Source organism: Delphinus delphis, chromosome 19 (genome assembly GCF_949987515.2).
Source record: "Delphinus delphis chromosome 19, mDelDel1.2, whole genome shotgun sequence".
In the NCBI taxonomy this organism is placed as follows: Eukaryota; Metazoa; Chordata; class Mammalia; order Artiodactyla; family Delphinidae; genus Delphinus; species Delphinus delphis.
In genome coordinates this window covers 25779546-25805494 of record NC_082701.1, presented here as the reverse complement: position 1 = coordinate 25805494, position 25949 = coordinate 25779546, and the positions used below count along the sequence as shown (strand labels likewise).

The 25949-nt window shown below is 37.4% G+C and overlaps 1 protein-coding gene across 10 annotated transcripts in view; it reads right to left on the bottom strand.

The window, feature by feature from the left end:
* The window catches only part of AP2B1 (adaptor related protein complex 2 subunit beta 1), a 124633-nt gene that overhangs the window by 64684 nt on the left and 34000 nt on the right, over positions 1-25949 (bottom strand). For all 10 annotated transcript variants that reach the window (XM_059997919.1, XM_069540046.1, XM_069540047.1 and 7 more), the window contains 8 exons: positions 23715-23905; positions 21237-21458; positions 20593-20713; positions 20365-20460; positions 13682-13797; positions 11508-11673; positions 9867-9965; positions 1626-1885 (listed from right to left, as the gene is read on the bottom strand). In XM_059997919.1, the coding sequence (XP_059853902.1) occupies positions 1626-1885; positions 9867-9965; positions 11508-11673; positions 13682-13797; positions 20365-20460; positions 20593-20713; positions 21237-21458; positions 23715-23905 (1271 nt within the window). The remainder of the gene's footprint in view (positions 1-1625; positions 1886-9866; positions 9966-11507; positions 11674-13681; positions 13798-20364; positions 20461-20592; positions 20714-21236; positions 21459-23714; positions 23906-25949) is intronic.

Below are 25949 nucleotides of genomic sequence, written 5' to 3'. Positions count from 1 at the left end.
GTCATATCTAGTGAATGTTAAATATGCTTGCCCGCGAGGTCAAACACCCTGTAACGAGGCCTGATCCTCATGAAACCACAAGTTTCCTTTGGGTGAAAATCACAGCACTGCCCTAAAACCAAAGATTCAACGCAAGGGCTAATGAAAGATTAATAATCATTTTCTTGGGTACTGCCCTTTTCTTTTTGTTTATCTGTGCCCATAGTCTGTCAAAACAGAGCTACAGTATTGTAAACGTTGACTACACTAATTTGTAAAGCAATAAATCCTACACTCTGGCTATTCATGAACCACTGAAACAGCAATATATATTACACAATATGAGACACTCAGATACGGTGCAAGTGCAGATACTCTAACCACTCAGAGATCAAATTCTACTTAGATTTGAGGTTTATTATAATTAATGAAGGGAGATTCTGAAAAGATTCCAAGATACCCATTATAAGAGTTTATTAGAGTACTGCCACTCCCAAATTAAAATTTTAGGGTTATCTACAAAGCAAGAGTTCCATGTTACCTGACAGTCTGTTCATAATAGCATTTCCTTACTGATATGGAGCAATTTATTTTGGTAAAAAAGGTACAGGCAACTGAACAACTATGTCTACGCAGAACCTAGGCTGCTCTTATAAAACAATCCTGCAAACATTATTTCATTAACAGCTAGCTTTACAGCATAAGAGAAGCAGTGTCTGCTAACTTCATCCATAAGCTTGAACCAAAGTTACAGTAAAGGATAAAAATAGCTAAATGTATACATGGGCGGACCTCATTTTATTGCACTTTGCAGATATTGCAGTCTTTACAAATTCAAAGTTTGTGGCAACCCTGCATTGTCAGATGATGATAAGCATTTTTTAGCAATACAGTATTTTTTTTTTTTTTTTTTTTTTTTTTTTTTTTTTTTTTTGCGGTACGCGGGCCTCTCACTGTTGTGGCTTCTCCCATTGCGGAGCATAGGCTCCGGACGCGCAGGCTCAGCGGCCATGGCTCACGGGCCCAGCCGCTCCGCGGCATGTGGGATCCTCCCAGACCAGGGCACGAACCCGTGTCCCCTGCATCGGCAGGCGGACTCTCAACCACTGCACCACCAGGGAAGCCCCAGCAATACAGTATTTTTAAATTAAGGTATGTAGACTATTTTTTTAGACATAATACTATTACACATTTAATAGACTACAGTATAGTATAGACATAACTTTTATATGCACTGAAAACACAACAACAAAAGAATTCATGACACTTCATCGCAGTGGTCTGGAACTGAAGTGCACTATCTCTGTGGTACGCCTGTACAGGCTTTTTACCAAGTTTTCAACTCTGGGAAAATTTCTAGCCTCATCTTTCTGGAAACTTTAGCAACTTTCAAACTTTATCCATTTAGAAAATCTTCACCACAATTTTCTAAAGGCACAACCTTACCTACCCTGAGATTAGAACACAGAGGGGCCTTTTAACCCATTGTTTGTGTGTGGTCACTAGTATTCAGATGAAGCCTCCAGGACAGTAGACTAGGTTTGCCAAATGCATAGCAAATTTTTCTAGGCTATAAAAGCTTGAGGAAGACCAACTTCGTCTAAACAGAGAATCACTTCTCACTCAAACCTAGTTTACCTGCTTACCTCCCATGATGTACTGGCAAGTGTTTGCGATGGATTCCATGACTTCCTTCCACAAAAGCATTGGGCGGCTTATGGTACACTGAGGCCAAAGAACCAATGTGGCAGATGAGCTCATCCAACAGAGTTGGCTCAATAAGATCTGTCTCCTCAGAGATCAGTGGCTTCTCGGACAAGACTACTTCTTTGGCTGTGACAGGATCAGTTGAGAGAAGGCGCCAATAAATATAGCCCCGGTCTCGAAGGTCAGGATTATCAGAATCCTAATGAAAAGACAATGGCAAGAAGGTTTAAATGTAACCTTTCTCCATACAGAAAGCCAAACTGCTGGATTTATTATCAAGGCAATGCTGAAGTGATTTACACAGAGCTGGCCGTTAAGAAGATATTTAGACTCAATATATTGTTAATAGTCATAATTCTATAATCTCTAATGTTTCCAAGAATTTAAATATAAATTGAAGTGGGTTAGTTCTAAGACTCAAATTCAAAATGAAGTTGGGAAAAGGAAAATAAATTTTAAGCCAGTAAAAATCAACTGCTTACGATGGCCTCAGGACATAAAAATAATGTTTTTAACTGCTTTAATATTAGCAGGATTATTCATGAAACACATCTTACATATATTTCACTCATACCTTCTTTCTTCATTCAAATATTTATTAAGTATCTCCTATGGAGACACTAGCTAGGCCCTGGATATAAAGAGACAACAACACAGTGCCTGACTTCAATGAGCTCAAAGAATATTAATTATTACAATATAGTATGAGAGGTACTATTACCTAAAAAATAAAAAAAAACTGTTCAAGAGAGAACATAACTAAATGCTTCTAAAAGGGGTGACACTTGAATTTAGTGGTCTCATTTTTTTTTTGTGGCTGTTTAAAAATAATTTTATACGTGGTCATGGCTAAGAAAAATTTATTATCAATGACACATCACAATTTAGAAATGTATAATATAAAAATAAGTCTCCCCCATCATCTAACCCTACCCCACCTTAACTCCCCATCCCCAAAATAGCCATATTGACAGTGCACTATATATCTTACCAGAGAGCTCCCACACATATATATTTATTTTATACAAAACCAGTTTCATAGTATATATACTGCTCCTCAAGCTGCTTTCCATATTGGCACATACAGCTGCCATTTTCCACTGTATATGCAGCACTGCATCATTATTTACTAGTGTCCTATTGATGAACATTTAGGCTGTTGCCTCTTTCTCCCTCCTTCCTACTATTTATTTTTGCAATCATTACAAAGTGGCAATAAATATCCTGGTATCCACCTCTCAGAATGTCTGTATAGTGGCATTCATTTACGCATGAATTGTTCCAGTGGTATCATGTTATTAAAGGCAACAATCAGTCCCATTTCAATTTCTGTATTTAAAACACATACAAAAATATTTTCTTTAAACTAGGCCAGGGTTTTTCCCATGAGTTTCTACATAAGCAGATGAACTGGTTTATAATTTAGCCATTTAAGGCACGTATCATTCAGCTCAATACCGGAAGTGACCCTGATGGTTTTATATATATTTTCTTAATCATGTATATTTAATTTGCACTCAAAATGGAGTGCTGGTTAAAAACAAAAAAGTATAAAGAACACTGAGATACAAGTTAATACAGTATAAAAAGGGTAAATTTTACCTCAAGATAATCTTTATCACATTCATAGGTTGCATTATTCTAATAGAAATGCACATATACATGTATTATTCATATCAAAATGTTTGTAGTATTTGAAATGCCAGGGTTAAAAAAAGGAAACAGTGATACTATCCAATCTAAATGAGTTTGTTTTGTTGCTTGCTGGGAGGGGGGCTAATTTGCTCCTGAGGAAGTGTTTATAAATAGCAGCCTGAAACCTCCTCACTTGGATTTTCATTTGGAAACAAAGCGTGAATATTATGAAACATAAACAAATTGAGTTTTTAAAAGAGCAGAATACAAGTTTCTCCAAGTATCACATTAGGAAAGCAATCCCCTGCCCAGCTTTTATTGCTATTTAAATTAAAAGTTAAATTTTAATCTGTATATTCAGTCCCCAAAGCATGTCATTTAAAATTTGTAGACTATGCTTTTTATTACACAATGAACACTACACATCACTTAACTGGGAAAACTTAATTTGCCTTTATATAGTAGTAAAGTTGTTAAACATATTAAAATAAACTACATAATACAGCTTAATAATATACTTATCAAAATATTTTTTTTTTTACTTTAAACTATTTCTCTCATATAGCTGGTACATATTTAACCAAATGGCCAAAAAAAAAAGATTCCTGTGGGGATTCACAAAATATATACTTCCGTGAAAATAGCTTGAGTCCCCCCACAAACTCAAAACACTGCAACAGGACAAACTTCTGAAGATAGAATCACTGGATCAAAGGGTATACGTACTGTAAATCTTAACACTGACTTAAAAATTTAGTCCTATGAGAAATGAGAAAATGCGTGCAAATTTTCCAGGACTAGAAGTGAAGAGTGGGCAAGGATCTCCACTGTCCAAACTCAGTTATCCTGAGGGGTGATCTGTTAGGACTACTATCAGCTGGCCTTCACTGCCTCACTAATTCACATGGAGACCACAATAAATCAGGCCCAGTCAAGGCTAATGACAAGAAAATAGAAACTTTTTATGATTTTAAGGTGCCATTATGTGTTTGGTGACTCAGAAAATTTGGTTTCGGATCTACTGTACTGCTAGTCTGATAGGCTCCCATAAGGATCTCGAGAAAATAGTGTATTTTCCAAAATTTGAGAGCTTCCAAAACAATTCTTACCAAGCAAGCTCTGAAACAGTAATTCTTAAACTATAATGTGCATCAACATTTTAACACACCAGGAAAGCCACTGAAAGTGCAGATTCCAGAGTTTCTGATTCATTATGTCAGAAGTGGGGCCCAGGAACTTTTATTTTTAACAAGCAGCACAGGTGATTTTGATGATGACGGTCTCTAGTTCACAGACGGAAAAACTAAGGTGAAGACTTCTTTTCCATGTACTAAAAATAGTAATTACTAAAGTTTGGACACTTCTATGAGTATTCTTTACTAATTCCTCTAAAACTATCAAAGCGAAAAGACAAATCTTTGAAATAAAGCCATGGATTCAAGGGTTGGTTTTCTTTTCCCCTAATTATATATATATATATATATACACACACACACACACACACACACACACACACACACACACACACACACACACACACACACACACATATATACACACATATATATATAGTTTTTTTTTTCCTAACCTGTTGACTTCTGTCATTTAACTGGGGTGTTTAGACAACGTTTAATGTACTTATTGATATGGTTAGGTTTGGAACTGTTGTCATTTCTTTTTTGTCTTATTTGTTCTCTGCTCCCCTTTTATTCTTTTTTCTTTATTGTTGTTGTTTTTATAAATTTTTTTATTTTTTGGTGCATTGGGTGTTCGTTGTTGGGTCTTCATTGCTGCGCGTGGGCTTTCTCTAGTTGCCGCGAGCAGGGGCTACTCTTCGTTGCGGTGCGCAGGCTTCTCATTGCGGTGGCTTCTCCCGTTGCAGAGCTTGGGCTCTAGGCGCATGGGCTTCAGTAGTTGTGGCACGTGGGCTCAGCAGTTGTGGCCCACGGGCTCCAGAGCACAGGTTCAGCAGTTGTGGCGCATGGGCTTCGTTGCTCCGCGGCATGTGGGATCCTCGCTCGAACCCGTGTGCCCTGCATTGGCAGGCGGACTCTCAACCACTGCACCACCAGGAAGTCCCATAACATTTCTAATCATACCACCATTTTATTTAAAATTAGAAGCACAAAGATTTCACATATACTTCACTGAATTCTCAGCATAGATAAACAATAGGATTAAGTCTACTATAAAGACAGAACAGTAGTATGACAGAGAAATTTGCCCAGTCACGTCCTGAACCAGGGGATGTAGCAGAAACAGAACCCCACCACCCAATTCAAATTAATGTAACTCAGCAGATCATGCTGCCCTCAACTTAAAAATTCATGGCTGGTAACGTAAATATTAAATTAGGTTCTTATTTCACGAACTTGAGAAAAAAATTCCAGAGGAAAATTCCAGTGGAAAAGACTTATATAAATGTGCTTATTCTATTTATGCTAATGCCTCAGATTTCATTAACTGGACAGAAAAGGCAAGCCTAGAGAAACTGTTTATTATTTATAGCCAAATATGAAATAATCATCCACAATAATCTTAAAACCTCTAAGTTCACTTATTTATACTGGCTTATGCACAACAATGCTTCAGGCAGGGAAGACAGGAAATGAGTATTCTCAAAAGTCATTCTTAACTTTCAGACTTGAGAAGCAGCATTAACAGAGTAGAAAAGGGCAAAGACTCTGGAGCCAGGCTACTTGGGTTTGAGTACTAGTTCCATCCCATATTAACTGGGCCGGTCTCTCTATGTCTCAGTTTCCTCACCTATAAAATGGGAAGAGTAACAGTATTAACCCTTACTGAAAGCCTGGCACATAGTAAGCACTATACAGATGACTGTTGTTACTAAGATTCTCTACTAGTCCTTGTACAGAAAATCTAGAATTAGGAACGTCTGATGGTTTATTTATACCCTGCCCTGTTCTAGAAATGGATTTAGCAAATCTTATAAAATACATCTAAGGCTAGAGAACATAAATTAGAAGCAAAGGCAGAAAAATGCAAGCCACGATGACCCACACATTTTCTACGGGAGATCCTTAAATCTGATTCTAAGGTTTCAAACATCTGATATGAAAAACAAGTCTAGTCAGATAAGCCATTCAGAGGGGCAGTTAATTACACACTAATGCATAAGAGAATCCAAAACTGGTTAGGAATTTTTTTATGGGGTTTCATAGAGAAAAAAATATATAATGGAATAAATACTTTGATAACAGACCTAAAGAGGATAGTTTCTCATGACAACCCTTACTACAGGATGATGATATTAGTGTAATTCAGTAAAAACTATTCTAATAAGGGTCAAATACAATGCAGTCTAGATCCCCAGCTCTCTACTAATCTGGCTTGATTCAGTGGTAAATTTCAACATCTATAAGAACATAGGGAATCCTCCCTAAACACTTTATCTCAGGCAAATACTGTAATAAGAGTGAGTTTGAACTCTGACAAGAACCTAAAACACAGCTCTCCTATGCTGCCTGTTAAATACAGATACAGAGGCCTTAAGAGACAATGGAGATGAAGGCAGGGTTCAGAACTTGTGAATACAATAGATATCTACCAAAGACACTCACTTGATTATGAGGCTAGCCTTATCTATTCAGAAGTGAGTAGACAGGATTTCCCTGGTCACACAGTGGTTAAGAATCTGCCTGCCAATGCAGGGGACACAGGTTCGAGCCCTGGTCTGGGAAAATCCCACATGCCACGGAGCAACTAAGCCTGTGTGCCACAACTATTGAAGCCCACATGCCACAACTACTGGAGACCGTGCTCCGCAACAAGAGAAGCCACTGCAATGAGAAGCCTGCGCACCACAACGAAGAGTAGCCCCTACTCGCTGCAACTAGAAAAAGACCGTATGCAGCCAAAAGTAAATAAATAAATAATTAAATTTAAAAAGGGAGTAGAGAAGGAGCAAAGCCAAAATTCTTTTTAGAAAATTGTTCTAACTCCATCTTAACAGAGATACAAATGGGTAATAAAGGGTCTAGACTAGGAAATCTAGAATGCTCAATATAGATAATATTAATTGCTTTGCTTCAGGCAAAAGGAAGTTTTAGAAAAAACACTTCAAAGAGCTCTAACAGATAAATTTTAAAAGATGTAAAATTAATAATAGGAAAGGTGTATCTATTTTCCAAGGTGGATGAATGTCAAGTGGCCTCTCAGCAGTTAAGATGATTTTGACTATTCCACACATACATAAACACAGAATCTTCAATTTGGCTGAGGCATGAATCTGTCACACAATGTAAGCCGAGACAGTCTCTTACCTGCCGAGTGATTCTAGGTCACCACCCAGCACTCCCATCTCTACATTTTTTCTTTCCTTATTTTCTACTTCTTGTGGTAACTTTCATGGAGAGCCAAATATTGCTGATGCTTTGAAATGTGGCCGTCAGGGGAGAGTTAAAACTTGAGATAATTTAATAAACAGAAATCCCATGATTCTTGAAGAAAATGAGATTTCTGAGAAAGCTAAGAGACTGTATAAATAGGTATTTATCTGTGTTCAGGGAGTTTTCTGAAGTGTTAGTACATAGGCCTCATTAAAGTCAAGTTTACTATATTACCATCTAGAATAAACACAAGACTTCTTTGAATCTGGTTAACTTATACAGAGCTCTTTCTTTCATAAAGGAGAGAGGCTCCAGGGCCTGTAGCAAAAGACAGAAATGAACTTCAAGGCCCTAAGATGAAGTCAAATACATGGCTAATTTAATGGCAATCACCCTATGGAGTCTGTAATAAGCACTACATGATTAAGAAGGGGCAATTTCTATTCAAAATGGCCCCCTGTAGATGACCTATTAAACGTTAACGTGAAAATTAACGTCTAACCTAAACTATTTTGATTCAGAAGATGACCAATTTCTGCTCTTAGTGCCAAGACATGCCTCATCAGTGATGGACAACCTCCCAGTCCACTTTTCATGGACAGATGGTGAGCCATGGCCTGCCCTTGACTCCACATACTCATATGGATGCTTCTTCACACTAACCATAATGGGGTCAAGTGAAGGTTTAGAGACTTGGGGAAATAGCACATTAAAAAGTTCATTCATAATTTGTTGGAGAAATGGAGAAAACTGAGAGGTACAAGGGGTGGAGTGGGACACCTCTATTTTCTGTGAAGTGAATTTTCTGACATCCTTTAACTCAACTACTGTTGGTCAACTGCTCCTTAAAAGATAATCAAGTGATAATTCTCAGTAATGCTTACTTGCATCAGTAATCAGACAAGACAATTATCTTAATTTTTAGTTTCAGGTCTTCTTCACATTTGAGTTCACTGATTGTAAAACATCTGTACTTGAATCAAGTGTCAGAAAGTAGCCTTTGACTCTAACAGTTTTCTTGGCTGTATTTTTTTCAGAGTTGTATAGCATATCCTATAAACAACTTATTTAATAATGTTGTCTGCTTTATAGTATTCCATTAAGTATTCAAATGCCTTATCTGCCCGTCAAACTTCTTTTCCTTAAAATGGATTCCTGGCATTTCTAAAATTAAATTCTGTCAGAGGAAAGAAGAACTTTGCATTTATCATGTGCCAAATGATGAGCTTTGACCACTTAACAGATGACGTATTGGCAACTATTCAAGGTTCACATTTGTGGTCTCAGTTTGGAACTGGTTTTCAAGAAGTGTACTAAGTGCACACCCCAACCGTACTAATTAATTACAGGATTTACCATATTTAGTCCTCCAATTGTGCTCATTATTGATATGAAATAAAGCTCCCCAGAGCAAAAAAAAAAGGAAAGATGACAGCTCAGAACTAGGTTAAATAACTATAAAAGAGTTCAAATGCTGTTAATATACAACTATAAAGAGATGAAAGGGGAAAATGGTAAATTGAATATCTGAATCAGATTCCATGTGTAAACACACATCATAACTCTTGACAGCCTGCTAAAGCCAGCCTGTTCTCAAATCTAATTAAGAACATTACTGGATCATGATGGACTGATCATTATACTAGTTACGTCAGAAAAAGTAATTACTTTGATTTCTGTGTATCCAGCTGGTTGCCACATTCCTGAAATCAGAACCCTCCCTAAAAGGACCAAAAATACTAAATAAATAAGGAAGCAGCATTAGCACTTTAAAATTACTTAAAGAGAAAGGCAACTTATCTAGAAGGCAGAACAGCACACGAGATATTTGTCAAAGCATTTACCATCTCTACAGGGTACTTTCATTTGAAAGCTGAAATTAAGTCCCCCAGAAGGAGATACTGTGAGACTCAATGTCATTTTCACTAAGTCATGTCCTTCGTTAACACTAAAGAGTCTAAGTTCAATTTTCATGAATTATTATTAAAACTGGAGTCAGTCAATTCATTTAGAAGCCATACAACCAGTTCTAATTCAGCAGAATATGTAAAAGAGGCACTGTTTTTATTTTTTTAACAGAATCTAAACTCCTTCCGTTTAAAATCTCTGCAAATGAACCTTCTTGGAAGAAGTTTCACAATTTCCTAGAATTTAAAACAAGACAAATCAACTCCATGCTTTTTTCAGACTTCTTACCTGTGTTGCCAAACTCAAGACCTGCTGTACCAGCTCCTGCGTTTCTGATGGTTTCTTGAGAAACAGCTTCACTATGGCAGTAAGCAGAGTGAGCTGTACCTAAGCAAATGTAATTTAATAGGTAAAGTGAAAGACATTTGCATTATTCCACACCATGAATTCCAAAGTGATATTTTCCCAAATATGACTTACTATGAGGTCTTTCTGATTTTGATTAAGAAACAAAGGTTAAAACTCAGCCAATATCCACAATAGCAGCCAAAGGTTTTCATCAACTGAAAACTCACTAGCCTCCTATCTCCAAATTGCATTTTTTGGCATCAAAAACTGCTGGTTTGTTTCTGGCCCAGATAATCACCTGTATTTCTTAAAGTACATGCTAACATACTGATGGCAATAAAACTGGTTCCTGACCAAATTCTTTATTATTTACTTCCACCAAAAGCTACAACTTCCAGGGAATTAGGGAATCATTTATCATACTGAGGCAAGAGCCAAGACAGTAGAATTATGCCAGATCACAACCAGTTAAGAGTGGCATGCTAGGGCTTCCCTGGTGGCGCAGTGGTTAAGAATCCGCCTGCCCATGCAGGGGACACGGGTTTGAGCCCTGGTCCAGGAAGAACCCACGTGCCGCAGAGCAACTAAGCCCATGCGCCACAACTACTGAAGCCTGCGTGCCTAGAGTCTGTGCTCCGCAACAAGAGAAGCCACCACTATGAGAAGCCCTCGCACCGCAATGAAGAGTGGCCCCCGCTCGCGGCAACTAGAGAAAGCCCGCGCACAGCAACGGAAGACCCAATGCAGCCAAAAATAAATAAATGAAACAAATCAATTAAACACACAAAAAAAGAATAAAATTTTAAAAATAATAATTAAAAAAAAAAAAGAGTTGCCTGCTGAACCATGAAACTACTGGCTGGTATATGTTCCTTGTAGGGCCTATTAAAATTACTATGATAGATTACACACATGAACTTCAATTTGCAGTGAGTACAAATGCCGGGGAAAAAGCTTTAATAATTTATCTGCTTCTCTGGGCCTTTGACTCGAAGGTCTCTCAGTTTTGGTAGAAGACAGACAGAAGATGGGAAGGAGTCTAACCACCCACAAAGAATCTTTTCAAACTGCACATGCCAGCCTTCACCCCAGACAGAAACCCCAGCTCCAACTAAGCCACAACCATTACTAACAGCAGTGGGTAATCATCTTTAGGTGACAGAAAATTAAAAAGTAATAACTACTGCTCTAAGTCAGTAGTTGTCAAAGTGTGGTTCTGGACCAGCAGCAGCAATAGCATCACCACCCTCAACCTTGTAAGAAATGAACATGCTTAGGCCCATCTCAGACCTACTGACTCAGAAACTCTAGGGGTGGGGCCCAGCAACCTGTCCTTTAACACAGGTTAAACACCAGTGCTTAGGTGCTTCTTAGGCTCATTAAAGTCTGAGAACCACTGTCTAAATTAGGCAGGCTTGTTCCAACAGAAGTTAGCACAACAGAAAAGGTTACCCCTTTTTGGGAGAAAAATGAACATACTATATGTGTATATAAATTCACACACATGAAACTGCCTAACCTTTACCTTTCCTGAAATCGTCCCCAAAACATCTAATACATAAGATATAGATGGGAACTTACCTGGGTGCTTTCATCATGAAAACCTTCCAGGAAGCTCTCTAGTAACTCATCTGCATTGTCAATTCTTTCAGCATATTCTCCCACAATCCAAATCATAGCTGCGCGAGCGTCTGGTTCATCCAGTGAGTCTAAGTTCTCACACAAAGTGGCAATGATACTTTCATATCTGATATAACAAAATGGACTATGGTTACTGAAAGCAAAACTGAGAAGTATATTTAACAATGAAGCCTAAAAAGCAAAAAACCATGGACAAGGTACCCTAAACCACCACCAAACTACAAAGACTTTTAGCCAAGAGAATGTACAGGCTTTAAAGCCAGAAAATTATAAATGTCTTCAATTTTCCTTCAATTATGTTTTAATAACTAGACCATAAATCTTTGTAAAAGCTTATCAGATATTCTTTTCACAAGGAAAAACTAACCTATGGTTTAAGATAATACCACTACCTTACATTTCTCACAGTCCTTCTCATAACTAGATCAGAGAATTTTCCTATTACTTCATTTTACCTTCATCGTAGAGGAACAGAAATTCCACTTTACTATTAGGAAAATGGAGTCAGACAACAATAGCATCCAGAAACAGTAATTTTGCCTCTTATCCACCTATCTCTGCTTTCTATAGAGATCTTTATGTTCCTTCCTCCCAAGGCACCCACACTAATGACCTGTTTTTCTAAAGAAATAAGCAATTCGAGTATTTATTTTTACAGGTCTATAGCTCTCATTCTTTACCATGTTAAATCCATCTCCTTGGCTAATGTGTTTTTTTTTTTTTTTTGCGGTACGTGGGCCTCTCTCATTACGGAGCACAGGCTCCGGACACGCAGGCTCAGCAGCCATGGCTCACGGGCCCAGCCGCTCCGCGGCATGTGGGATCTTCCCGGACTGGGGCACAAACCCGTGTCCCCTGCATCGGCAGGCGGACTCTCAACCACTGCGCCACCAGGGAAGCCCAGCTAATGTAGTTTTAAACATCAGAATGAAATTGTATAATAAATGAGATATGGACAACTGAATAATACACTTAATTGTTTGCCCTATTTCCACTGATTAAACCAGGTTCTCGATAATGCTTTCTTAAAATTAAACTATCATAATCCCTCAGTAATACAGACCAGAAATGGACACATTTCTTTACCAAGCATATTAAGATATACACCTCCCCACTTAATCAAGAAGTTTAGAAACCCAACCCTCCTCTTTCCTGGGAGAACGGTAAAAGTATATGATCCTTTTTCCAAAAATACCATTTCTAGAATTCAAAAAAAAAAATATATATATATATATACAGTATATATAATGCTTAATAAACCACTGCCTTATTAAAATATTTCTTCTAATTCTGAGTCCACCACTAAGCTAACTAACTGTAAGTCACTTCATTTCACATTATCTTTAACGATAATCAGAAGCCTTAGCACAGTTCATCTCTATGATTATAAGGTAAAATGAGATTTAGGATGCTTATAAGATCTGCTCTTATTTCACTCTTTCAGATTCCTTAATTGTTTGCCTTCAAAAGCAAATCTGAAAAAGTGTTTTTGTTTCATAACTAAGAGGCCTCAATGTGAAAATTTTTATGGAGTGAAAATGTAGATTTTGTATATCTTAAAGGAAGCAGCTACAATACTTCAGAAAAGGCCTGAAACTCTGACAGTTTATTGTTGCATGTTCTATAATTTTCTACCAGTACTACATAACATACTAAGTGAGTAGTGAAGCTGTCACCTCCCTGGCTTTTACAATAAGGTGACCATATAATTTATTATTCAAACTGAGACGTTTCTGAGAGTGAAAAGGGGCACAATTATTAATTATGCCTGGTAAGAGGCATAAAATGGATTATGCCCAGACAACGTAGAATATATGGGTATCCTTATTTAATAGTAACTTCATCACCAAAGAATCTGGCTAACTTTAATATATGGCAATTGACAATGCATATTCAGACAGAACTTCAATTCTTCTAAAAGTGATAAAGCAGAGTGAAAAATCAGATTTTAATCCTTGTGCTAACCAACTTATACGTTTCTGATTTTTAATAATGTATTCAATTATGACCAGTTACTTTACAAAGACTAATTCTTACCTAGCCAACCTCAAAGTGCCTTACTTAGACATTTCCTAAATGATCTGAGGAAGAGGGGCAGAAGTATCTCAACGTACTTGTTGGGGTATTTGCGGAAGATATCCCTGATGACAACAATCGCCTCTTGAACCACATAATTTACTTTGGTTTGGATGAGATCAAGCAATGTGCTTACACAGCGCTCTGCAGATTGCTGCAAAGAGGAACATAATGAGAAGTCAGATGACCTATCCAATAACACAACCTCAACATAAAAAATATTTTTTTGGAACATTCAGGTGTATCAACTAAACTAGACTAAAAGATGAGGCACTTAATTTGACCACACTATACTAGAGGCTGGGTTATCTGATGGAGATATACAGAAGTTCTAGATATACTCCAAATTTGACTCATTACAAGAAACAGTTCAAGTGAAAAAAATCATCTTGGATAGCCAGGATGACAGAAATGAGAAGAAAGCATAAGTCAAGGTAGAAGGAAAGAATAAGAATGAAAGAATAAGCCAAGCGAAGAGGTCTTTATCTGAAGTTCATGAATGAGCACAGACAGAAGGCATCTTTAAACCTCTTGAAATGAAACTGCCAAATTTCATTTGTGCACACAAGCATATTTTCCTGGGAGAAGGTTTACAGTTTTCATTATATTTTCAAAGTTCTCTGTGACTCAAAAAACTCTAAGAAAAATTTGCCATCTTCTGGGCTATATAACTGCAAGTCTATGGCCTTAGGTAAACTGCAATTTTCCACAGCCTATGTTTCATCTATAAAATAGAATTTAATCTATTAGTCTTTTATTAATGAAGGGAATATGGAAGAATACAAGTGACAAAACTAATGTATTGAAACAATAAGTCATAGTTTTTAAAAGGGTTCCAGAAGAGAGATCCTAAAAACCAAGGACTGATTTATCATATATTACAATGTATTATGATGGGTCATTCCATTATATGCCTCCTGATAAGATGCAACAGGAAATTCACAGCAGCATCTAAGAGGTATTCTTGCCAAAAACACTGAATATGAATATTACCAAGCCTCTAGATTTAATTTTCTAAAGGGGATGAAGGAATGAGATAAACAACATCACTAAAATACTATCAGCCAAATCTAGATTCTGCAAAATTCTACAAGCCTAATGAGCTAGTCCTTTCAATAAATGGCACCCAAATAAATAAGTAAAGACTTAAGAGACATATTAACCAAATGCAATGTATAGCTAGCTCTTGTTTAGATTTTGATTTGAACACGGCAACTGTAAGAAGATATTTAGACACGTTAGGGAAAACTGAACATGGACTAGGTATTTAATGAGATTAAGAGTTACTGTTTGTTGAGTGCGGTAACGATATCATGACAATTTTTTTTTAGAGGACCTTATCTATTAGATATACACATTGGACTACTCTAATAAGATCGTATCTGAGATCTGCATTAAAATATAACAGTAACCCACTCCCTTGAAGGGGGAGGGAGAGGGAGAAGATCAAATGGGAACAGCAATGTGTTGATATTTGTTCAAGATGGATGGTGGGTATATGAGAGCTCATTAATCAATTTTACCTTAGTGTATACCTAAAAATTTCTGTAATAAAATCTTTTAAAGGTACTATAATTTAAACCATTCCAAGCAATATAACGAAAACAAAATTGCATCTTGAGGTTATTTATATGAGGTCATATATATGACGATTCTTTTCTCTTTTATCATTGTAGTTTTCCCATTTTTGAATTCTATTTTATTCATTTTCAACTAGTTATTTCCTGTGCTGTTATTACAACAGCAAAACAGTTGGGAAATTTTAAATATAAAAGTTATGATAAATTATAAAGCATGTAAGGGTTAAATTATCAAATTAGATAGTACAAATAAAGTACTCAGTATTAAGGCTTGATAGAAAGCTAACATTTACTGAACCCTTAGTTTCATTATTATAATAAAGATAAACAAAAGGCCATCTCCCATGATTCATCAATATTCAAAAACAATTAAGTCTAGGATAGTAATTTTCAAGCAAATTGTCATCTCACCTATATTGCTTTTGATTAAATTTTAAAAACACCATTAAAGCAGTATGGCAGAGGAACAAAAGTAAATATCCAATCATTGTATATACAAAGTAAGTCCAGAAACAGAGAAGGGCATACAGACATATAAAATTTAGTATATGATAAAGGCAACATTTCATAACAGTAAGGAAAGGATGAATTGTTCTGGTGTTTGATCTCCACACTCTTATCTTTAACCAAACCATTGCCATTAAAGTAGAAAATAAAAGTGAATTTTATATAACTTTGAAGTGAAGCACAATTTTCTAGGTGGTCCACTAAAGATATCATTGGGAGAGGGACTTCCCTGATGGCTCAGTGGTTAAGAATCCACCTGCCAATGCAGGGGACACGGGTTCGAGCCCTGGTCCAGGAAGATCCCACATGCCACAGAGCAACTAAGCCCGTGACCACAACTACTGAGCCTGCGCTCTAGAGCCCGCGAGCCAAAACTACTGAGCCTGCACGCCCCAACTACTGAAGCCCAAGCACCTAGGGCCTATGTTCTGCAACAAGAGAAGCCACAGCAAGGAGAAGCCCGTGCACTGCGACGAAGAGTAGCCCCCACTCTCCGCAACTAGAGAAGGCCCACACATAGCAACGAAGACCCAATGCAGCCCCAAATAAATAAATAAATAAATTTATTATTTTTTAAAAAAAAGATACCATTGAGAGAAAATGGATAGAACTCACTACATAAGGAAATGTGAACTCCTATGCATCAAGAAGTCAAATGAAATCAAAAGGAAAATAATTGGGAAAATAACTATTAATGAAATGAAGGGGTATTAAATGAATTAATACCTTTAATTAATTATAAAAAACTTTAAAAAATCAATGTGGAAAAGATAACACATTGAAAAAAGATACACATGCCATGAAAAAGCAATTCCAAATGGCTAAGCGTAATGAAAAAAATGTCACCTCAACTAGAGATCAAAGATTTAGCTACAAGGATCCTCCTTATAACCATTATTTGGAAAAAGAGCAGAAACAACTTTAAGGTCCATACAGGAAGGGAAAGGCTAAATAATTATGAAGCAATCACACAGTATGTCTACAAACCACTAAAAATGATGTAAAATATTATCAGTAACCTGGGAAAATGTCCATGTATAATAAGCAAAAAAAGCAGACTACAAAACATAATAGCATTTGTAGAATGATCTTGTTTTTGTAAAAAACACACCTGTTTATGGAGGACTATGTAAACAAAGACTTAAAATCATGTCCACATCATCTCTGGAAGGGTAGAACAGGGGTAGGAGAAAGCAGAGTGTTCTACTTTTAACTTGTCTTTTTTAATAATTTTATGTAGTAAATACATATGCTTTTTGTTTGCATAAGACGTAAGTCAGTACCTTATCTTGAGCTACAAAAATGAGAAATGGTAAACACCAAAGAACAGAAGAGTGGGAAGTGAGGAATACCTTAACTTAGTGACTTAATCTCTCTCAAACAAAACCAAACATATAAATAAGTCTCGCAAACAAAATCATTTTATTTGTAAGAAAAGGAGAGCAGGGGTTTATTTCCTCCTTAAAGAAACAGGTATACACTGTAATATATACAGCTTTAAATCTGTCAATCATACCTCAATAAAGCTGGAGGTGGGGTGGAGAGTAAAATCTATTAAAAAAAACAACCAAACAAAAAAGAATAGGCAAAAGTTACTGAAAAAACAGTACTATGAAATTGCTTTTTCAGTGTTATTTATTGACTCAATGGCTTATGCTTAATCTTTAACCTAACCAACTTAATATGATAAAATTATACATTTTTTTCACCTCAGGATACTTAAAGCAACAAGGAAACACCTGTACTTACAGTCATGACAAAAAACAACTCCAACTCTTAACACCCAAATTTTACAATAGGCCCTGTTACCTTAGCTAAGCACTACACTAAAATTCTTTTTTTCTCATCTGTAATATCTTTGAAACCAACTACACATTAAAAAAGGGTCAGATGCCCTGAGAGAAAAGCAGCAGCTCAGTCTGGAAGCTACAGAGAAAGGCTATTACAATTCCCTCGCTGGTTCTTGCCCTTGTCCCATGGATACGTTAGTTAAAAACAGGCAATCACTGCCTCTCCTGCCCCAACAACTGTGTCTGGACTAGGCAACTCTTTCCAACTAATAATTTTCATGATTTAACCAGTTCTAAGAAAAGTTCTTAGGCAAATCCAGGTAACTGGAGATAAGAGAACACTATCTAAAAGGCAGGATTCTTGAAGGCTGATCTTAAGCTTCCAAAGGAAGTTCATTCCTCACACACTCATATTCCCACCAGGGCACCCTGAATCAAAGGAAGAAGTGAGAGCCACCAGTTCATCTCTTCCAGAAGATGATGGATAACTTTTCCAGTTAGTCACAACAGACGGTACTAACAGCCGCTAGGAATCTAGATGCTTTGAGAACACTTTCTAGTAATTCCAGGGATAGAAAAATCTCTGTAACTTTGGAATGAGACTCTTTGCAAGAGCACTGTCAGAGAGGTTAGTAAGACAATGACATTCTGGCAGTGAAAAGCACAAAATGACTCTTCTGCTACCAAAATAGCTCTGAAAATTGTCTGCATTAATACCATAAGCAGGTGGCTATTCCACAATGAGAAAAGAAAAAGAAAAAAGTTAAGTAGTGGTGGTAAGTTAAGAAGTGTGGTAGTTAAAAAAAAGATGTAACACATCAAGATCCAATAAACAGATTTTCCCATTTCTCAAATGGAGAAGCAGAAGTATATATTAAGTATGTGAAGCAACTGAGCTGGCAGAACCAGAAGTAGAAACCAGGATTAATTGACTTCTTGCTATAACAACTAGTCTACTAAATGATTTATCAGTAGTAACTATATGAAGCAGCATTCAGTAAATAAAAACAAGGAAGGCCAATTAGGAATTTGGCTTTCAGAGACACTTCTCTGAAACAGCATCTGTTTCCTTCTGTTCCTGTGAAGCACTGGTCATACTGTACAAATTATTTTAGTAACTATCCTTGTGAAATCATATGGCCCAATCTGACTCAAAGGAGAACTGTAGGAACTTCCCTGGTGGTGCAGGGGTTAAGAATCCGCCTGCCAATGCAGGGGACACGGGTTGGAGCCCTGGTCCAGGAAGATCCCACATACGGTGAAGCAAATAAGCCTGTGCACCACAACTACTGAGCCTGTGCTCTAGAGCCCACAAGCCACAACTACTGAGGCTGCGTGCTGCAACTACTGAGGCTCGTGCGCCTAGAGCCCGTGCTCTGCCACAAGAGAAGCCACCGAAATGAGAAGCCCCCATGCACCTCAACGAAGAGTAGCCCCCACTCACCGCGACTAGAGAAAGCCCATGCGCAGCAATGAAGACCCAACGCAGCCAATAAATAAATAATTAAATAAAATGTCAAAAGAAAAAAAAGCAGAATTGCACATAGTCAAGTAGTAAGAACAAATATGGAGCTCTGAATCCACAATATCTTTGTGAACAGAAGCCATCATTAATTGCAACAAACTTCTGAATGAGGAAAAACAATAGAGGCTTGGTAACTGATGAAGCAGTGCATTGTAAGTTGTAGCCCTTAATACCTACTGGAAGGCTGCAACCAAGCTAGAACCAATCTGCCCTCTAAGACCACAGAGAAGCTCTTCAAGAGGACTTCCAAGTAAAGATCAACTCCCTGCCCTAAAGCAGAAACCTGCTAGTCAACAGTCCTGCCTATGTGCACAGAAGTCCTGACAACTTTTCTGTCATCTCATTTTTAATATAAATAGGCAGCAATTTACTGTAAGTATGGTATACACTTCAATTAAAAAATCATATATAAACATGCAACCATCACCATAAAATGCTCCAGATAGTCAAATTCAAACTGCAGAAACAAAACCAAAAACTGTAACTCACATCACAAGAGATTTAAGAAACTATTGCAACCACAAAAAAAGGAATGCTATGAAAAAGTACCCATAACAAGAAACAGCAATGAAGGGAGGCTGTATGGAAAGACGGCTGTGCAGAAGACAAGAAAGCAACCACCCAGACTGGAGTAAGGACTGGAAGGACAGAGGACTGGAAGAGAGAAGGGTCTAGAACAAAAGAAAAGTTTTATTAATTTGATATTATGCTTGAAAAGCTGGAAGAAGATACGAGTGCAATGAAGGCACAATGAAATTTTTTAAAAAAAGGCCATTATAAACTACAGAAAAAACAAAAGCCTTTATAAGAAAGAAAACGCAATCATTTGATTGTGTAGGCTCTACATATTTACAGGCATAATACGCACAGCAAGCTTTGCAAGACTCTAGTTGATAGAACAAGAAACAAAGGTATATTATCTCAATTTACAAAGATAATACAGGAACAAAAACCTCATGATATAACTATACAGGCGATCTATACAGAACGGTAGAAGTAGAAGTGATGGAGTATATGAACCAAGTTGCTTCTCTCATAGCGGAAAGTTAATAAGCGATGTCTACAATTGGTAAATCAATAAATAGTAGCATAAGGATATTAGAGATATGGAAGTAATCAAAATAACTAAAACTAGGAACAGAGTTAAACATGATTCCCTCGGGAAAGAGACGGACCAGGGACAGCTGTTTTTCATTAAAAATTCTTTAATATTTTAACAATGTGCTTTATTATTTTGATAAACTTAAAAATGTAAGGAAAGAGGTGAAGAGAATACCCAGAGTCCCACAACGTGATCACAACTACCACGGGACACTTGCCTCCACCTTGATGGCACACCGTCCAATGGCCCGCACAGCTTTGCGCACAAAGTCGACATCCACCTCTGTGGCATATTCCTTCAGTTCTGCCAAAACCTGTTAAAAATCCATGAAGTGAACAATCATTAAGGATTCTCCAACAGCAATTTCATGGCCTAGATTTTTCTGAAGGCCAGATCTTAAGATCTAAGTTATTAGATCTTAACTTGAATCTACTTTAAGTCTGACCTGAGCAATGTTGGCTTGGGATGCCAAACGAATCATGATGTCCAATTTCTCTAGTTTCACATAGATGGGATCGTTGTACTTCACAAAGAAAACTTTGATCTCTTGCTTCAAGATTTCAGGCCTGTGGTACACAGAAACACAAGATAAGTAAGGTGAGGCATATATTGTTATACCCTTCTGAGTCTGCATTAATACCTAACCTGTGCTTCTCTGCTCTCCATTCACACACTCCACTCCAGGGGAAAAAAACTCACAAACTTCCTCTACACCCCTCTAACCAGATCCATCTGGCAGACTATTTTTATCCTTTTTAAGGAGTAAAATATATATTGCCAAGAAGAATCACTGGAAGAACAACAACCTGATCTAAATTACAGCCTGAACCATATTAAGCACACATTAGCTATCATACAACTAAGAGTTCCTTCAGAAAAGGAACTAAACTGTAGAGCAACACCAGGCATTCATTGTAGGAACACTCTAAAATCAACTGTTAGCCTCCTGACCCTGGGCAAGTTGCTCTACCATACAGTATTTTCATTTCCATACATTAAACAGAGTTTTAACACAGTCCTCTTTAATAATGTTATTAAGTTTAATTCAAAATTACAAACACTTTAATCACCAATTCATTTTTTCCCAACCTTTTCTGGACGATTAAGTTGATGTTCCTCAGGGCGACGTACTGCACCTCTGGCTCCCCAGACAGCAAAGTGACAAGTGGAGGGGCCAACTTCTTCAGCAGCATATTGTAGTAGTCAGAGTCCTTGGGTAACAACTCTAGAAATTTCATTAGGACTTTTACTGCTGAAAGCACCACTGCTGAGTTGGCATGAGATAGCCGAGGAGTTACCCGCTCACAGATACTGAGGACAGAGAATGAAAATTAGTACCTTAAATTATAATTTCTTTGCTCAATCCAATCTATAAGGTAATGTTGTCAGAGGTTCCCATGGCCCAGGTATAAAGAAATTAGAAAATCAGTTAGAAAAGTCAAAACTCCATACATAGGTAAATTTGGGATCTAACACTGCAGACGCCTCAATCCCAGCAAACTACAAACAGAGCAGGGATATCAGAAGACTTTAGGAAACCAGCAATAAGGGATGTTCAAACTGGAAGGGAACTAGCCAATACCCAAAACACCTGAAGCTCACACCATTTACCTTCCTATTTTATAGTCCTCTCTGTCTCCCCATATTATGTAAGGGCTCCCTGCCTCACAGCCCATTTCTCCTCAGCCTATAGGAAGTCAAATTAAGCATTCTGAGAGTTATTTCATAGTGAGAGATATCAACCAACTGTGGCTGAAGTTTCACTGTAAGATGCAGAAGGAGATGGGCTGACAGGGAAAACCACCCAACCTCTTGTATTCAGCATAATAGGGAATCTCGGGAAGGGTGTTTGTTTGTTTGTTTTTAATAACACAATACCACTGCAATACTCTCTCAACCTCATCCCCTTCTCCTAGTCCCTGCCACCTACACTTAAATGTCTCATAAAATATAGAATATTTAGTTATCCATTGAGGGTTCTTCAGAAATTAACCTAATTTTGATAGCTCTTAGGCAACGTGAGTGGCTAGCTGACTCAGTTAAGGACACAAGGTAAGTAAGCTGTGTTTCTCTCCCTTCCTCCTGTATCTACTTGGCTGACTCCCTGACCTCCTTTAGGTATTTATACAAATGCTACTTTCTCAGGGAGACCTTTCCTGATCACCCAGCATATTTGTTAGATCTCTTCCTTACTTTATCTTTCTTGTTAGCACTTATCATCATCTGACCTATTATATGCTGTATTACGTATACATATTATATATACTTCTGCCCTATCCCTCAGAATAAGTGTTCCATAAGAGCTATGATTTTTGTCTGTCCACTGCTATATCCTCAGAGCCTAGAACAATGCCTGGCATACAGCATGGGCTCAATAAATACTTGCTGAGTGAATGAGTAAGTGTGCGATGTCAATGACCAAGAGAAAATAAAATTGTAGGTAAAGTTCTTTCCAGAAGATATTTGTACTTTCAGCGATGGAAAGAAACTATCAGGGTGAGCTTTGGTTAAATCCAGAGGGAACAATTTCCCAGACGAGTGAAGAGCACTTACATTATAGTAGCTCGAGCTTTAGCCGGGCAAGGAAGGTTTCTATCTACCATAATTAAAATGAAGTGGCAGGGCTTCCCTGGTGGCGCAGTGGTTGAGAGTCTGCCTACCGATGCAGGGGACACGGGTTTGTGCCCCGGTCCGGGAAGATCCCACATGCCGCAGAGCGGCTGGGTCCGTGAGCCATGGCCGCTGAGCCTGCGCGTCCGGAGCCTGTGCTCCGCAACGGGAGAGGCCACAGCGATGAGAGGCCCACGTACCACAAAAAATAAATAAATAAATAAATAAAATAAAATGAAGAGCCAACAATTCTTCGGAATTATTTTGCCTAGTACAGTGCCTATATACACAAAATGCTCAATAAAAACTGATGATACCTCCGATTCTGTAAACTAAAATGTATGTATGTGTATGTGAAATTTAGTAGTCAGTATCTGATAGTCAAAGAAAATCTGCAACACTAAAGTGGTAGAGAGCTGAGCAGAACAATCCAGGTGTGCCTTCCAAAATCTTCTCCAAATTCAGACTGATGTGATTCCTACATCTAACGGAAGACATCATACATTTTGCTGGCTCCAACACAGTTTCTCTAGTACTAATTATAGGTATAAGGCAGCTCAATAACTAGTATCAAGCCACTTACTATGTATCTAAAAGAACGAAAATTTTGTTACTACAGTGAGAGACGCTCAAAAAACCTTTGCCAAATGGCTAGGAATTGCTGCATGGGAGATGTGAGACCATTATGAGGGAGAGTTTTTCAGAGGGTTGTAACTATACTGTTCAAAGAAGAAATGAAAAATACACATCTCCTCTTAGGAAGAGCTATTTTTTGCATGGTTTACTCTACCACCTAAAATGTTCCTAAATACATTGAGAAAATACCACAGGATAGCAATATATATCCCATAAGCCACTGATTTTCTCAATGTAACAGACCCTTATTCTAATACAGACTTACTAGAAATTACTGAACCAGGCAAGACTCCTAGATACTATCCAGAAAAACAGACTGACCTCTGAGCCTCCCGGTCATCTTTAGGGTTGTAATTAGACAGGCAGTCCAGGATGAAAATCTGGCCCCATTCGGTGCACTCATTCAGGGCTGTCAGTAGCTTATTAATGTTCTGTGGATTCAGATCGAGTAAGTTGCTGTTTGGGTGAGATTCACTGATTTCAGATAATGCTGCTACAGCATTAGCCACCACCTGGGAAAGAAGCAGATATGACCTTGATTTGTCAAGAACAGTACAACTATTTCTCTGGATCACTTCACAGATCTCAACCCATAACCGTTCCTGAACATTTTACGCAGTCAGCTAGAAAGAGATATACTGCTTTCAAAACGTATAATAAACCACCAATGATGGCATATATAGCTTCCTCATGGTCAGGCAACACAGAATTAAAACAATTCACATATTAGCAGATAGTCCCTCATGACTTACTATTAAAACAATAATAATTTTAATAGTAGTCAACACTATCAGTAGAATTAAGACACATGAACAGCTGTAAAAGAAGTGAAGGTCAGGGACTTCCCTGGTGGTCCAGTGGTTAAGACTCGTGCTTCCACTGCAGGGGGGCGTTGGCTCGATCCCTGGTTGGAGAACTAAGATCCCACATGCCTTGCAGGCAAAACAAAACAAGAAACACAAAACAGTGAAGTTTAAATATGAAACATGTACATTAGGCAATGGAAAGAAAAATCTAGGCCAAACAATTTTATAGGTGTATGGGTGTGCATGTACTGGGGGGTGGGGAGGTGATACTTCAGGTGTCAATCACACCTTAAGTCTCAGAGTAAGAAAATGTGACCTTGAAACCATAGTTCACTGTAACATGATGTTGGGAAAGCACATAATCTCCGTGAAATTCAATTTCCTCATCTGAAAATGGGATAATTTAATCCACCTCACAGATTAGCTTTAGTTTGAGGATAAAATCAGATGACTTATGTATAAGTGCTTTCTACAAAGCCTTATACAAAGTTAAGGTGGCAATATTACCATAATTCATCAAGACTAAGTTGCACAGTTTTTCATATTAACATCTCTGAAGTTGGGATATATTTACTAATCAACAGCATGTCAGTTTAATAGGAGGTATTTTTCTTTCTACGTAATACAGGAAATAATAATGCATCTTAGAATCAATGAAATATAGTATCTCAAATGTATCCTTAACTCAGGCAGTATGATAAATGAAAAATTGCTACCAAATATAAGAAAGTACACTTGTATCCTGACTTACAGACCCAGAAATCCATACTAGCTGCAAGAAAAAAAAGTGGACACTTTATCAAAATTACAGATTATGTCTAATTTAACTAAGAAATCTACAACCAATGAATGTTTAAAGTAATTTTAAGATTATAAAGACACCCAAAAATAAACAAAATAGACAAAAAACTATAGCTCTGTACAAATGAATTTAAAACCACATTTTGCAGTGAGGCTCTCAGCTGTCGCTAAATATTAGCACAGTAAGGCTATATATAAATATTCTGTAAGCATAAAGAGATGCAATAGGTAGCAGCTTCATTAATTATGTATATTGAAAAGATTCTCAGAAATGTCAACTCATTTTTAGTTCTGACTGAAGTCCCTGTTAAAAGCTTGAGAAACTAAGAGCTGTATGATTATCCTTTTGCTAGCAAGAGAAGAAACATAGCGGTTACAGTTTAGCTATTGATTTTAATATCCATATCACTTGGGTACTCCACAGATTATCCCAGTATATGATTTTACCTAGAAGATAAATTCTAGAGAATATGGTTTTTTAAATCAAATAATACATTCATGACAGTATCCATTAACTAAGATAATGATGCCACAAATGGAATCGCCTTCAGTTATAACTTAGTGATCAGGACAAAAAATTCCAAGATGAAAAAAAACCAAAGGTTCACTTGGTAAGTATGATTATGGATATAATATTCTATTGTTATTAAGACAAATCGAGAAGGATTATCTAGTTCACCTATCACATGATAGCATGCATGAGGTTCTTTCCTGACTTAATTTTTCTTTGCCAACCACACCATCAAGCATGGCCTTTAGTAAAAATTAAAAAGCATGAAAAGTGAAACAATAATCTCCATCATCTCAGTGCTTTACATGCAGGGAAAAGGTACTGTGTTTCCCCTGTATAATACAATTAATACACTGGATTACAGGATAAAGGATCAAAATGTCACACTGGAAGAACAAATGCCTGTTTTCCTCTCTTGCTGCCAACACATGCCCAGTC